The sequence below is a fragment of the Python bivittatus genome, unplaced genomic scaffold (genome assembly GCF_059951505.1).
Source record: "Python bivittatus isolate LINGU-HERP-01145 unplaced genomic scaffold, Pbiv_v1 ctg000100_np1212, whole genome shotgun sequence".
Lineage (NCBI taxonomy): Eukaryota > Metazoa > Chordata > Lepidosauria > Squamata > Pythonidae > Python > Python bivittatus.
In genome coordinates, this window is record NW_028277038.1 from 3,598,612 (window position 1) to 3,615,133 (window position 16,522).

The 16,522-nt window shown below is 41.7% G+C and overlaps 1 protein-coding gene across 1 annotated transcript in view; it reads right to left on the reverse strand.

Annotated features, from left to right (window-relative positions):
- The window catches only part of LOC103063405 (transmembrane protein 132D), a 182,707-nt gene that overhangs the window by 13,527 nt on the left and 152,658 nt on the right, over positions 1-16,522 (reverse strand). Inside the window, exon 5 of the mRNA XM_088135294.1 lies at positions 13,822-13,965. Within this exon, the coding sequence (XP_087991420.1) occupies positions 13,822-13,965 (144 nt within the window). The remainder of the gene's footprint in view (positions 1-13,821; positions 13,966-16,522) is intronic.

Sequence of the window (16,522 nt, forward strand, 5' to 3'; positions counted from 1 at the left end):
TGAACTACAGAAGGTTTGGCTTTTGTGGAGGTCTGAGAGGGAAAGGAATGGGTCTGAGCAAATGCGGTCTTCTTAAAGTTTTTGCCCAAAGGCCAAAGCTGTTGAAGGTCCCCCCACCTTTCTGAAGAACAAAAAAGGGGGCATTGTTAAAAAGCATAAATATATAGGAACTGCCACAAAACGTTGCCAATTGTTCCAGTTATCAGCCTGGTCTGCCATTCCACTCCCCTAATTTTCCTACACGGTCATCACTCAATTTTTCTATGCCCACTGCACTGAAAGTGGTCCTTCCTTAAATATGCATTTACTCTATTTTCCCATATTTTTGTTCCCAATAAATGTACCCTTTGCAAGCCTCTTAATCTTCGATGGCTGGTGTGGGTCTTCCGGGCTGTGTGGCCGTGGTCTTGCACGACCACACAGCCCGGAAGACCCACACCAGCCATCGTATGCCGGCCGTGAAAGCCTTCGACAATACTCTTAATCTTCGTTGGAATGCCATACAGCACCCATCTTTTATTCACGTACAGCTTCACACGCAATGGATTTTCTTGCTTATTATTCGATGGATGCCTCTGTTGTGGAGGGGGGGCCCCTCTAGGTTTGGGAATTGCCCCAAGCTTTGGATAATCATAAAATGTAAAGGTGTTGAGCTGTAGCGGCATCTTGGTTCAGGAAATGCAGAGGCTCTGCCATCTCTAGCCTGGAGAGGAATTCAATTCAGGCCCCTCTTCATAGAAGGCATGAGAACATTGGCTGGATCAGATCAAGGATCCTTTTAGTTCAGCTTGTGGTGTCCCACCAGCAGAAGCCTACAAATACAGACATCAAGATAACATGGACCTACAATCTCATCTAAGCCTAGTGTCTAGTCCTATAATCTGGGTGATTATCCCAAAAGGTTTGCACCCACTTCCTATTTATCATCTGTTATGATACTGAAATTTTGTAGGGCTGGGCTAGACACACTGCCCTCATTGGCCCACTTTGGACATTGTGGGAATGCTCCAGTGCACCAAGGCCTAGGCTCAAGGGATGTTGAAGGGTGGCTCAATACAGTTTTTGAGCCATAGGCTTCCTTGTTGTTTTCTTTACAGGGACCGGGATGAATCTCATCCACCCAACCCTGAAGACATTTCCATGCAGAGAACACAACTTCTCTTTGTCCCTCTTCTTAGCTGATAAGAACCCAAGTATATCACCCCAGGTTGCCCAGTTTTGTGCTAGCTATTTTCTCTCTCTCTCTCTCTCTCTCTCTCTCTCTCTCTCTCTCTCTCACACACACACACACACACACACACACACTAGGAAGTGACTCTGGGCGAGCACCATATGTGCTATCTGCATTGTAGCTGAAAATTCTGATTCATTTATTTACTTCTATATTATGTTATTTTCTTCTTCTGTTATTGTACTTTTACCCCTGCACTTTTATATTATAAATTTCATTCTTATTCTTTCTTATATATCTTATATTTATACAGACTACTTGTCAACTGATACACACACACACTGTGTGTGTGTGTGTGTGTTCTGGCTGTATGGCTGTAATAAAGTTATTTGATTTGATTTGACAGCAGGCTATTGTTCTACTGGTGGTTTTCAGAAGCTGGTAGTTGGGGCATCTTTTTTGTGATGGAGAAGGTCATACATAGCCATCAAGGCTTGTAAACACCAGTAGTCTGGCTTCCTATGGCTCTGCCCACTTGCCTTTTAAAAAATTCATGGTCATCATCCCAGCCAATGACAATGAATTTCACACCTTCAACTTCATGCTGTGGGAACAAGGGTTCCATTCATGGATCCTGAATCCCACCCACCCCTCTTTCAAAAGAAAGAGCAAATTCATAAACATGTGGTGACTCGCATGGCTGAATAAGCCAGCCCAGAGGTTCGTCACTACGGATAGACATTTTAGTGGGCCTCAGATGGACTCTCTTTTCTTCAAATGCACATTTTCCTTGGATACATTCTCAGAGAAATAGCGATTCCTAGCTGTGAAAGAGCAGGGAAAGAAAACCAACTCTGCTTCCAAATAGTTTCTGCTTAATTTTAAGTATTTTGCTCTCTCAGCTTTGTGGTTTCCATCCACCCTCATCAAATGGCCCACCCGAGTGATATACGAAGCAGCCCATGTAAATGGACTCAAATGTTCTGGGCAAGCATCCAGTTTGAGCTGTTGATTCTCAAAGACTTCTGGAAGGGATCCTTCTGATCCATCAAGGACTGTGTGAGTGTCTCCATATGAAGATGGGACTTAATGACCGACCATTTGTTTTCTTCTTTCAAAAATCTCTTTACGAAAATCCACTTCCTTTCTCTCTCTGGCTTCCTGAGGATATGCACCAGAAATATTTCGGTTCCAGACCTAGTTTGGCTTGCATTTTCATTAACAGTACATTTTCCAGCATTGATGTCCAACATATCTGGAAGGCAAACATTTTACTTCCAAGGAGAAAGAGAAACAGGCCTGCATTAGCAGTTTGCAGGGATATCAAGGCCACATTCCATCCACGCAGCTTGAGTTGGGAGGGTTGCTAACTTATTACAGACAATTACATTGATTGAGTCTATTTCTAGCCCGAGGAACAGGCATGTTCATGGCTTTGAAGCACTTGGGAGAATAAGCCAATGTGATTGGTGAGGAGAACAAGCCTTGAGCAACATGGAAAAGCAGTGGGCAGATTTTAGATAATGACCATCAATGTGAGAATTGGAATGGTAAAAATATGTCCCTGAAACATTGGAGAGCAGATGATCAAACCCACCTTCAGTTACCAGTGTTCTGATCTCAGCTGCTGCCTTCAACAAGTTCTACAAGAGAGGCCAATGCATCAAAAATAGTCTTCTCAATATCGTTAGTTATGATAATTAGACTTATATTCCAGGAGAACACAACAGCTGTTGGCTTCATGGCCACCCTGGTCTTGTAATTCCAAAAGTGAGTTGGTGCTGGTGGTAGGGTTAGGAATTTTAAGGAGATGAAATGGATACCATAAACTTGTGCAAGGGTTAAGACCCCCCTTTTTGTTCCTTGGTTCCCTCCCCAAAAATGCAAAGAAGGGCCCACAGGTTTGGATCCATCAACCCTACAGGGGAATGGGAGGCAACAAATGGGATTTGGGGAAGCACATCTCCTAGGAGGTCAAACCAGTCAATCTTAAAGGAAATCAACCCTGACTGCTCATTGGAAGGATTGATAATGAAGCTCAAGCTCAGATACTTTGGTCACCTAATGCGAAGAGAGGACTCTTTGGAAAAGACCCTGATGCTGGGAAAGATGGAAGGCAAAAGGAGAAGAGGACGGCAGAGGACAAGATGGTTAGAGAGCATCACTGAAGCAATGAGCATGAAACTGAGCAAACTCAGGGAGGCAGTGAAGGACAGGAAGGCCTGGCGTGATATGGTTCATGGGGTCATGAAGAGTCGGACACGACTTAACGACTGAACAACAACAATCCAGGTCCTGGTTCACCCTTCCTGTACACGTGCTATATTTCAAGCACACAGAAACTGAATCTCTTTAGATGTTGTTGAACTACAATTTCTAGCAGAGTCAAGGTTTGGGATGTTGGGAATTGTAGTTCAGTATTATCTTTAGGACCATACATTCTGCACTTCTGCTAATACTGGTATCCTCCAAGGATGGAACTGAATTTAAAAGGGGGAGCCCTCTGCAGGGATCCATCCATCAACCCAGATGCAAAATGATGGGGGGAGCCTTATGTTCTTATCTGTAGCCTGCAGCAATCCAGTCTTTCTCCTTTTCTTAGACTTCCACCACCACTTCCAAACAGTAGGTAAGAAGGGCAATGCATCTTTTATTCAAACACTGCTCTACCCAAACTAAAATAAAATAGTGTGCCCTTTATCAACAGAATCCTGAGGAGGAAGCCAGGATGAAATTGTTCCATACCACTTTTCGAAGTTCAAAGATCTATTTGCTTTCCAGTCCCTCCTGCTTCTTCACCACCACCACCGCCAACCCAGTCTGCAGAGACATAGCCCAGATTTGAAGAGCCATACCACCATTTGATTCTGCTGAAGGGATTAAACTCAGCCTGACTTATGAGACCTATTTTTTCCTCCCTTCAGGCTGTTTCAATATGTATTTACTCTTGACACCTTTGCCTGAGTCAGCAGTTGCTTTTGAGTGGGGTGACTCTTAAAGCAGACAACTTTCTAATCAAACAGAAGGTGGCATTCTCTGTGAGTCAAGCCTTTGTAAAATGCTCAGTCTGGAAGCCATTAAATCACTCAAAGACATTCAGGGAGGGAGAATTTCTGAGCTGGAAGTAGAAGCAGATGAGTGATGTATCTACATCTGGGTGAAATCATTTCTCTTTCATCTCAATTGTTGAAACAGCTTTTTGGTTGCTTTATAGTCCTCTTTTCTCTTCCCCCTCTTCCAACATCTCCCTCCATCTCTCTATTGGTTCACTTTTCATGAAATCTCTTGGTCTGGGGCATCAGCTCCATTTTTCCTGTCTGTGCTCCAGTGATAGGGAATACCTAAGAGCTCCAGAATGATATGAGTTGATTTCTGGTGACAGAAGATGAGGAGATGGTTTCTGGAGATAGGAGATAAGATGAGGAGATGGATTCTGGAGATGGGAGATGGGGTTCAAATTAATGATGTTGTTATGTGCCACGAATGGGAGGTAAATCAACACGGAGTAATTGCCACGCTAGGGACACAGTTGCTTTAATTTCATCACCCAGGGCAACTGGAACGTTATTTATTTATTTGATTTAGATAACTGCTCATCTCACAAACAACTCTGGCTGGCTTGCAATAAAAAAGATTTAAAAAATAAAATAAGTCACATAGCAGCCGAGCATCATAAAATAACCATCAACAAAGCCAAGAGACAGGCACGATCACACTTCTGGGGCCCCGGGTCCAGGCCCCAAACCAAGTTTTTAGGACCTTGTGAAAGGCCAGCAGGGTCTAACCCAGTGTTGTCCAAACTTGGCCACTTTAAGATGAGTGGACTTCAACTCCCAGAATTCCCCAACCAGCATGGCTGGCTGGGGAATTCTGGGAGTTGAAGTCCACTCATCTTAAAGTGGCCAAGTTTGGACAACACTGGTCTAACCTAATCTCTGGTGGAATGGTGTGCCACACCAGGATAAAACATTGTTTTATCTTCCATCAGGACAGAGTCGCTAGATAGCAATTGCTGTCTCTTCTAGAGCGTCCTGGTATGAACCTCATTTCCATAGCCAATCACTCACCATTCAGACAAAATGTCCAATTAGAAGAACAAAGCGAGTATAATTTTGTACCTATTCCTATGTTTTCTTTTCCCTTGACAGACGTGTGGGTAGAGCGTGAAACACTTTTCACAAACAAGTGAAGGTGGCAATAATTCTTTTTCTTGTGATTATGTGCCAGACAAAGGCTTGCATCATCAAGAGATGACGTTTTGCTGAATCATGAAAAAACAAAGATTTTGCAAAAAAGTTTTTTTTTTTTTTTGGGTAAACAAAGTGTTATTTGCAAATGGCCTCTGTTCCAGTTGCAAACTTAGTTTTCTCATGGCGAAGCAGAATAGAAATGTAGTAAGTGAAATGCGCTAAATCCTCATGGACAAATTCATGAACTGTGTGTGTGTAATGACTTCGCCGGATAAAGATCTAGTTTTTGAAGCCCAGGAAAGTCAGATCCTAGAGGAAATCTGTCCTTCTGAAGTGTCTCCAAATGAGGGAATGTACAGTTCTATAGACCGGACAACTTAGTTTTATTCATTTTAGCTTGGATCCTGCCATTCCATTCCAAGAGCGCTCAAGGACACACACACATTTATAATTAAAAGCCAAAATGCATGGCTAACGCTCAAAATTGTCATCATCCAACTCAAAATTCCTGGCTGAAAAGAAAGAACTTGACTCTTTTTCAAAAGGTAAAGAAAGGTAGGACAAGATTGAGCACAGTTCCAGAGTAGGGTTGGGTGAATTTTTCTTTCAGAGATTCTATTCAAAAGGAATTCAATCAAATCTCCCTTCCAAGTCACATGTTTTAACTGAATCGCCAAATTGATTCAGCACATCAAAATGCAAGCTTTTTTCCTTCATTGTTTTGATGACCCAATGCACATCTGTGCATGACTTTTTCTGAACGAGGTCAACAACTGAAATCGTCTGGATGATTCAGCCTGATGATTCAAATGGAATCAACTCAATGGGTCAACTTGATTCAAAGCAAAGGAAGACATTGAATTGGATCCTGCAATCCTATTCCATAACTTGGAAGTGATGCCGAAGAAAACTTCCTCCGCTGGGAAATGGCATGCAGATCTCAGGTTCTCAGTTCCACTCCTGAAGCTTCTGATACTCCAAGGAAAGGAAAAACAACTGAGATTTTCTGCAATTGCAGAAAGAAAATGCAACAAAAATCTTCCTCTTCTGCCCTTCCACCTGTCCAACAGTCAACTGAATTTTCGCTGCCCTTCAGGTTTTCCTTCCCTACTTTCAAATGCTTTCCCTCCTTCTTTCTTTACAGATGAAGACTAAAAATACTTAAACGTACACGTTAAAAATAGAATAAAAATCTAATACAGCAAGATACATATCTGAACAGAACATCCACAAAGTAGCTACAGTATTAAATGCCAAATAGCTGTAGCCGCAGAGCAAACTTTGGCTACCGTTCAGAAGATCAGAGATCTGAAAGGAGAAAAATATTCTGAACTATCATGGCTTTTGGTTGGAAGGAGTGATATTAGATTTGCTCGCCAGGCTGAATAAAAAAGGTAGCTCAAGAACATGGGAGAAATGGGCTCTATTCCTCCCACGGGGCAGAAATATTCTAGCATGGGAATGTTACTAAATTTTCCTTTCTGTAAGGAGGAGGATTGAGTGGGAAGTGTGAAAGCTCTCCTATGACATAAAGTGCTGGCTAAATAACTAGATTATATGAAGACCGAATTTTCTTGGGAAGTCTATAATGCTCTGAAAGGTGGAAGGAAAGAAATGAAGAGGATGACCAGCAGCAGGGTGGATGGACTCAATTACAGTGGTGAAGGGTGCACCACTGGAAGACTTGAAGGACCAGGTTTGGGACACACCCTTCAGGAGAAAATCTATTCACATGCTCACTATGAGTCAACACTGACCTGATGACACCTAATCAATCAGCCAAATAATTAGCAATAGAACAGTCTCCCAATCCAATTCACCCCATTCAAAGAGGGACTTGTACTCAGGTCTCTCTGGATTTCATTACTGAAGATCCATTGCTTCAACTCCAGCAAGGACGAACCAAGTCAAATACTAAGCAGAGAGGCTCTGAGTCTATACCTTTCTTCCATACTGACCCATAATTATCCTGTAAGATCAAGGAAGTTAATGGTAAATGCAAACTACCAGCCAATCCCTGCACATAAAAACAAGACCCAAAGGATCTTAGTCCTACCCTCTGATCAGCTGTTACCTTCCACAATGCCTTTCTCTCTGCCCTTAAATTACGTATCAATGGGATGACTTGCAACTGACCCTGAAAAGACTAGGGAGTTGCTGGCTATCCCTACTTGCTATTCTTCTTTCCTCCTCTTCCTCCTCGTCTCTAGATTGTACATAAAATAAGGAACCCTGCTTCCCTCCGAAAGGTGTGTTTAGTATTCATACAATTTTAAACAGGCCTTATCTAGTCTGAGTAGTTCTGCCTGCGCTTTGTTCAGCCCAAGGGATTCTTCAACAGATGAGAGATTACCTTCTGCTTCTCTTCCCTCCCGCCTGCTTCCTTTTAACACCTTCAGCTTCTGAATTTCATATCTGGCATTAAATCCCATCTCCCTTTCATGATATATCTTTATGTCAATGCTCAGTTCTATTACAACGTTCTCTTCTCCTTTCTTCAATTTCCTCTATTATTCATATTTTATCCAGTAATATCATTTTGGTAGATGAGCCAGAGACTGTCACTTCATATTTATGAACTGAAACGCACCGGGTCCTTATTACTGGATGTTTATGGAAGTCCATGAACAATAATGCGACAGGGAGAAGTAGAAAAGGTTGATTCTCCTCCTTTGATTGTCATTCCTTCTAATAGTGAACTCAGCTGGTGAGGGCTAAAAGAACTGGAGACAAACATCTGGTCAGTGAGCAACAAGACAGAGCTACCTTTTGCTCAAGGGACCATCCTGTTTCACAATAACAGCTGCCACCACAACAACCATTCTTAAAGATAACCCTACTGTTGGAAGGATAACCCTACAAATAAGAAAGCAAGACATATTGACTATATTCAGAAAAATTGCCAAGCCTTTTACCAGCCAATCCCCACCATTCAGAAGGTTGTAGGGTCGATTTCCCTCTTGGAGATAAGATCTGTTATGTACCTTACACTGTGGTGAAGTTTTGTTAAAGCTAGATAACAAAACTGTGATGGGGGATCCACCATGACAAAATGAGTCTGAAAGCTGTACACTCTTATATTGGTGGTTTGTCTCTGGCCTTTTCTTGGTTTCTTGTATTAATTTGCCGGCCAGTGGCAGTAATAAATTGAATTTGAATGCCTCAGCCTGGTTAGTGAATTAATCCACTTTCTGGGTTTTCACAAGACGTTGAACACTGAACCAATACATCAAGCTGGGCTCGCAGAACCAACAACAAACTAAGGAAGGTTAAAACTAGCAAGCTTAACATGCTGGGCAAAGGCATCTGCTCGGTTTTTCACCACCCTGGTTAACTGTGTTGTGTGAACACACCCAAAGAAAAGGAAGGGGAGGATGTCTTGCAGTTTTGTAAAATAAATACAAATCTAGCCTTCAGAGAACCAAGGGTCTAATGTTGTTCTTCATCTAAGTTTGCTACTGGAAATCTTTGAAGTTTACGAGGTGGGGAGGACTATTCTATATTTCGTTCCTTTCTGTTTCCACCTCTCTTTTTTTTTTTCTTGGTTGCCCTTTTAAATATCACTGAAGACAAAAGAATAAAAAACCCATAAATGCCATCCCAAATAGGGCGCTGTAGAGTCCCTGTTGCTACCAACGGACTTTATGGAAGCTGGAGTTCTGTTGTCAGTCCCTTGGGTTTCTCTGAAGACTTTCTCCCAATTGTGGGTATTTTTAACTCCTCATATCATTGAGATGCTGTGGAAGTCATTTGTCTAAGTGACAAGGGAGTTTATAAACACGAAAGGCGTGCTGTGCCCAATCTTTTTGAGAGCTGATGCTTGTGGAAAATTGCTCAGAAGAAATCAAAATGCCTTCTGCTTTGCTGACAAAAGCCCTGGAGCCATACCGTATGATCCAGCCGCTCATAACAAGCCTTCTCCTCTCACAAATTTCAAAATACTTTTTGCAAAACAGCGATTCGTTTGTAGTTAAGATACCTCACCTTCAGCTTCACGCTGGGGCCAAAAGTTTCCTTTTTTTAAAAAAAGTTACCCTGTACAATCTCTTTCCCTTTTTCCAAAACCTGCAAGTGACTATTATTCTTGTCTTTGAACAACTCCCACCTCCATTTGGCCAATGACAAGGAGTTCTACCAAGACCAGAATGCAGAAATGAGCAATGAAAACTTGTTGGGTTCTCACAAGACATTGTGAGGGTTCTTGGAAGTAATTTGCCTTTGTCTCCTTCTTCCTAGGGCTGAGAGAGAGGGACTGGCCCAAGGTCACCCAACTGGCTTTGGGCCTAAGATAGGACTAGAACTTGCAGTCTCTTGGTTTCTAGCTTGATGCCTTAACCACTACACCAAACTTTATTTACAAATAGGTAAATGGAAGCTTGACAAGGGAGAAACCCAACTTACGATTGTTCACCAGGTGAAATGGGGTGGGGTAATGATGAAGCCCGGATTCAAACTTCCACGCAGCTTTGAAAGATATCCAGATAGTAACTTCTCTATCTGTTACTATAGCTGAAGATCCTGTTACAGGTTTCATTCACCAAGAGAGGCTAGCCTAATGGGGAATCCAATCAGATCTTTCCTCTAGCAGTGCTCTTACTTTGTAGAAGTCCATTAGAGAGATTAAATTACTGTCTTTCAGAAGAGCAGCAAAAGAAGTTTATTACATCCAACTGTCTAGGTTTGCATGAGACTCAGATGGAACCAGTTATAAAAACCTATCAACAGCATTTCTACAGCACACTAAACTTAATTTTAACTTTGAACCTAGATCAGTTAAAGGTCACTTTCAGGACATCCCCTTTCATTCCTCTCCCATCATACCCAATCGACATTCTTATGGGTCAGAAGGCTATGAATGTTTGTGGAACCAAGATAACAGCCACCAATAACTAAGACTTGAGAATGGCTGCATCTTCCTCTTCCTGATATCGTTGAGATGATGTTTAATTATTGGCAGATTCTTTGGAGCCTACTCTACTGAATAGCCACAAACAGATGAATAATTAGCTAACTATTATGACTCACATTTCAGTTGATTGTGGGATGGAGTGAGTGTTCCTGGTTGCTAGATTATTTATGTTTATCATTATTGGTGGTGTTTTTATTCTGTCGACCGCCCAAAGTCACCTGTATGAGATGGGAGGCGTCTACATTTTTTAAATAAATAAATGCAGCAATGTTGGTGAGCGCTACTATTAAGTTGCACCACTTTCCAATACAAGGATTCTTTATAACCAGATGTAAATTTACTGGCTCTACCGATGTCTGCTGAAGTAAAAAGTACAGTACACTCCATGGTCATAATTGGTGATGATGTTATGGAGATGTAGACCTAGGCAGGTGACTCCATTCCCCAAATTTCCCAATTTATATTTCACATCCTTTGGCACTGGTGTCCTATCTACTTATAATTCGTCGTTGCAATTGTGAAGAGTTTCATCTACTAACTGGACACATCTGAAGTCCCCCCTCAATGGAAACAAAAGCTTTGGAAATTGGTGGTTATCTTGTCTCCCCACCTGACCCTAAATGGCATGGGATTCTAAATGTAGGCAAAGATAGTTGCTATTTTCCTGCCGTATTATGGAATGTTGTGATATGTTAATAAAGCAGATATGAGAATCTTACGAATTCATCTGCGAGACAGCTGGGAAAAAACATGGATGACTACTACAGGACAGGAAAGATTGAGAAATTTCTCTAACTCTTTGCTGGCCTTTAGTGGTTATCTGAATAATGGCAGACTAGACACAGTAGCCCTAAGCAAGGCAGCTTAGAGTTGACAGTATCAAGGACTATAAATAATGTAGTCTTAGTAGAGCAGGTGGTAGACAGTCCTTTGAAAATCACAGCCAAGAACTGAGACTGCGAGGACTTTCAGAAAATAGAAGTTGGCTGAAGATGGTGCAAATAAAATGTTCAGACCCTTTGCTTAAATAGAATTCCAAGGGTCAACCTAAATCAGGAAACTGAAATTAGGACTGGATCTCATTTGTGTTACATTTCAGCAAACTCCAGTCATCGAGGGTGTCCTCATTCTGATCAGGAGCCCACTTGTAGGATTATCTGAGGGACCTTCTTGCCCAACATTATTCTGTCTACCCTGTTAGATCATAAGGACAGGCCCAGGTTAAGGGCCTGACCCATCTGAAATAAGAAGGTCATGGGGACCAGACCTTCTCTGCTTTGAAAGATGCTGCCCTCTTGCTTCTGGTCCTTAAGAATTCTCTCAAACCCTTCCTTTGAGATGAGATCATCATGCCTAGCTAGTGGGCATGGTACCCATCTTTTAATTCTGATTGCATTCTTATTATCTCTTTGAGGAGATGGCTTTTATCTGAGTCTTTTGTGCAGCGCCCACTGAAGAGTGACACAGAGGGGACACATAAGCTTTGCAAATAATCAAACCCCAGATAAGGCAAACCATATCTTCAGATATGTCTTCTGGAAAAATGATTCAACTGGCCTTCTCTAGTTCTTTCCTCAAAGCCTAAAAACCCTTTCCTCCATGAGGCCAGAACTGTTCTGAAGGTATCTGTTTCACCAAGGATGGATTTGCATGGCCTTCTCTCTGTCAGAAAGCCTGCCATCGCCCTTTCCTTGCTGGCTACTGAGATCATAACTGACCCTCCATTCTCAGGATCACTAATTGGCTGTCACTGACAAACCTGGCTTCTTAAAAAGCGAAAAACAATTCCTGCAGCCACCAGTTACAGAAACCCCTAATTATGTAAAATGTCAAGAGACTATGACCAACTGACAATATTGCCAAATAGGTCATTTGAGCAGCTCCTCCCCCCAGTTCCCAGAGCTGCCAAACTGACCCTCAACTGCCCAAGCTGGAAATATTCAGCTGAGCTGCTAATGAAGAGGGAAGCATCACTTCTTCTATCTTGGCTTGTTCTCAACATGCCTAGTTTTTCTCCACACGTACACTGAGATGGCACCGACTTAGCGAGACACAGACTATGCCTCCCTGTCTATAAACACACAGCAGTGAAAATCTAAAGAGAGGTTTGATTGAAATTGTTTTCATCCTACTAGCTCTGTGTCCTAACTTGGTTCTCAGTGCCACTCCTGAGATTTATTTTAGCCCGGAATCAGAATTATTCATTTTTTTTTAAATCCATATTTGAAAATATATCGCATCCACGAGAATTTTACCAGGTTTTTATCCTTGAAACAAACAAAGAATTTCTTTTTCATTAGTTTAAGAATAAAAGAGGAGGAAAAGAATCAGCATATCACATATCTGAACTAGTGTCCTTGAAGGATTGCTGGAATGCCCTCTAGAATTTATTGAGCCACCGTCTAATGATATCTGAAGATCTGGCTATCACGATGACCTAAGTGGCTTGAAACAATCCAATAATCAATATCATCCATGTGATGACACTTAAAGACATGGCCATAGGGTGATACACATGCCTATTGTATCATCTTTTTATTTGTCAGTTTTCAGGTTCATACCAGCTGTGAACTGTGATGGTGAAGAACAAAAACACCAAGCTATTAGTCAGTGACAGACTGGGAATTTGGTGTTTCTCCTCAAAATAGAGAAAGAGAACTATAATGTCCAACAAAAGACACTGAGAAGAGGCTTCTGAGAGCGTGTTGTATGGGGGAAGAGAGAGCAAGACGCTGGATACAGTGAAAGGGCTCCCTTACTATTTATCAATCAACAAACTGATCAGCAAAAGAGACAAGAATCTCTCCAAGTGTTCTTCAGTCAACACTACTGAAAGCTCCAGAGACAAATAGCAAAGTGTGGAGTACACTTCTCAACCCAGAGTAAATGGCAATAAACCACAGATACTTGAGGCTCAACGTTTGGATTTCTGTGAGTATATTGATACTCAAAGACACCTGAGCCTAAAGAGATCTTCTTTGTGAAGTCACCGCATAGGCTAAGAGCCACAGGGAGGTGTTTCACTTGATAATCCCAGAGGGATGGAGAACTGAAGGTCCAACTAAGAATTGGACCTTGAGTTGCCCTTTCCTCTGGGACTGTCAAATGAGATGCCTCCTCGTGGGTCTTAGCCTATGTGGAAGAAGAAGATCTCTTCTTACACTCAGGTGTTCTTTGAGCCCTTATAGGGGTACCCTTGGGCCCAAATGAGATGACAAGAGGGAATTATGCACTTTGAAAAAAAAGATCAAGGGGTCACTAAAAGATAACACTCAGATAAGTCAATACCGAGAAAAGATAAGGACACATTTCTTGTTCTTATGATGAATGGGCAGTGGAAAACTGAAATCAGCCTCAGTTGAGTATGATTTTTAAGATGGAGGTAAATATTATGAGCATTTCCTCCGGGGTTTGCCTTCCCCACAAACTGCAATGAGACAACAAGGGCTAGTCTTATACATACATACATTGACAGGAGGGGAGGAAACAATTATTGCAGGCCAGGAGTTTATGTAGACTAATTTTAAAAACTCATCAGTGCAAAAATCTACCTTAATCACATCTTCATCTGAGGACCGGCACTCCACAGACTCTAGAAGATCAGTGACTGTTCCATCTTCCTCCACTGAGACCACTTTGACGGGGACAGCTACAGTCTTCCCAGTGAGAATGGCAGTGTTTAAGATCTCTGCTTCCTGAAAGAGAAGAGATGTCAGTTGATTGGGAAAGACCTCCGACCTTTCCATATATAACTGAGGTGGGCAACCTTTGGCCCCATATCTCCAGGAGGCCTCCGAATCTCCTTTTTGTGGCTTCTACCTCAGCTGCTAATCATGTATTGATTATTAAGTTGCGTTTTTAACTGTTGTTAGCCACCCAGAGACATGACGATGAGATGGGCAGACATAGAAATGGAAATAAATACATCAGTAAAGCTGTAACAGGGCAAACCACGTTACGGTATGTGTGAACAAAGTTGCTGTTTTAGCCTTAACATATTCGTGCACCATCACCTTCCCTTTTCTGTTGTTTAAAAAGCATTCCGATGAACTCAAAAACTCGCTTCAGTTTTTGCAACCTGTTACGTGGTCCTCATAAAGGTGACTGCCCTGGTGTTTGGGGATTTGTTCTGATTTGATTTTCATAGACAAATTAGGAAGCCTCTCATCACTAAGCAATTACTATGAAAAGTTGAATTATACATTCAGTGTAAGTTAATTCAGACTATAAAAACCTCCAAGTGCATAAGTTCAAACGCTGTTGTTTTGCACCCTGCTGGAAAGCAAAAATAATTTGATTCCCTCATCTGAACGTACTGTTGTTTTTTACTTGGGTTAAAGGGAGGGATGGAGGGAAGAGAGAGAGAACAAACTAAATTCCTTGAATATTTTTCTCATACTTATTCAGAACCCTCAGGCCCTCAAAGAAAGCAAAAATCAAGATAGAACAAGTATGCCTTGATTTATCTGATTTTGGTGAATGGAGATTTCTGTCCCCAGAAATCCTCAAGCCTTAATTTCTCATCTAAATACTTTCCACTCTGTGGTTTTCGAGTTTGACCTGATTTTACTTGTAGAAGGGAATGTTACATAAAGGGTTGAAAAAGAAATGGTTGACTTTTCCTACCTTTTCTTGTATCAATGTGTATCAGTTTCTCTAACCTAACATGATATAGAGAAAAGGTGGGTTCTTTGAGATACTTTAGAGGAACAGAGAGCCTTTATTCTAGTTCAAAAGGAAGCTGTTGCTTTCAGACAGATACAAAGCAATAGACGTATTCTCCCAATTCTTTTCACTCAATTGCATGTTCTGTGAGCTGCTTTCTTCAGACATGTGACAGGCCTCACTTCTGAGTAAACCTGCAGAGATTTGCTGCATTAAAGGGCAAGGAAAAGTCCTCAAAATAAACCGGATGTAAATGGGTACATGGAAAAGTCCAAAAATGAACAAACACACTTAACATGTGTGCACGTGGGACGGGCATATATGGAAATTCCAAGGTGCCTTCGCTGGTTTTACCATTAGAGAACAGTTGAAATGGTTTTTACAAAGTTATTGTCAGGATTCGTGAACTGCTATTTGTGATACATTTGGAATACTTTACAACTTTTCTCTAGATTAGAGAGGGGATTACTACAGGGCAGGGTAGAATTTAGGCTGCAGTAACCTGGAAACAGATTGTTAGTAAGTTCATGTCCTTAATTTTAGCTGGCTATAGGTAGAAGCGAGTTTGACGGTGTTGTCCATCTCCGAAAACAATGCAGATGGAGGTAACACCATTATGAAATGAGAGGAAACTTGGCAAGTTTTTGTATGCTTTCCAAAAAAAAGGAAGGGAAGGGAAGAGGGAAGGAAGAAGAGGAAGAGAATCACCAAGCTGAATTCATGAAAGCAGAATGATAGAGTCCTTGCGTTGGAAGGGCCATCCAGTTTGAACTCCTGCCCAAGGCAGAAATCCAAATTAAAGCATTTCACACCTATGGATGTCTCTCCAGCAAGGAGAGTCCAACTTTGGGTGATTGTTCTGCTAAAAAACACCTCTTAATTCAGAAGCTTTGTTCTAACATTCCATCAGAAGGCATAATTTCAGACGATTGCATGATTATTCTGGACTGTACTCTTCATTGGACATCCTCCCAGATTCATGACCACTTCCACTCCTCCTCTGAATCCATTCCAGTTTGTCTGAATCCTTTTTAAAGAGGGGTGTCCAGAGAGAACCAGAAGACATTTGCCCATCATTGTCTTCAAGAGAAGGCCCAAGTATTCTGTAAGAGAATGTTTGCTAACGCTTCCATAAAACATAAATCTCTCTTTAATTAGTGCGAGTGCTTGAAATATTCCTTTCACCCATCCCAGCTCTGCATGGCAGAAGAGAACTGACAAGCTCTTTGCCCTGATTAAATAGAAAGTGGGATCTTTGCAAAAAGCTCTCCCATCCTGCCTTCTAAGGTTAAGAGGACTGCAGGATCCCCCAGGGAAAATACCCTAAGAAATTATTTCATTTGCAAGACACAAAACAGAAGACTTAAGCAGAGATTTATAGGTCACTTCCCAGCATGTAAATGAATTCAAAAATCTAAGATGTTACTAATTTAACACACACAAAAAAGGGAAGGGAAGGGAAGGGAAGGGAAGGGAAGGGAAGGAAGGAAGGAAGGAAGGAAGGAAGGAAGGAAGGAAGGAAGGAAGGAAGGAAGGAAGGAAGGAAGGAAGGAGAAAGGAAGAAGAAAGGAAGGAAGGAAGGAAGGA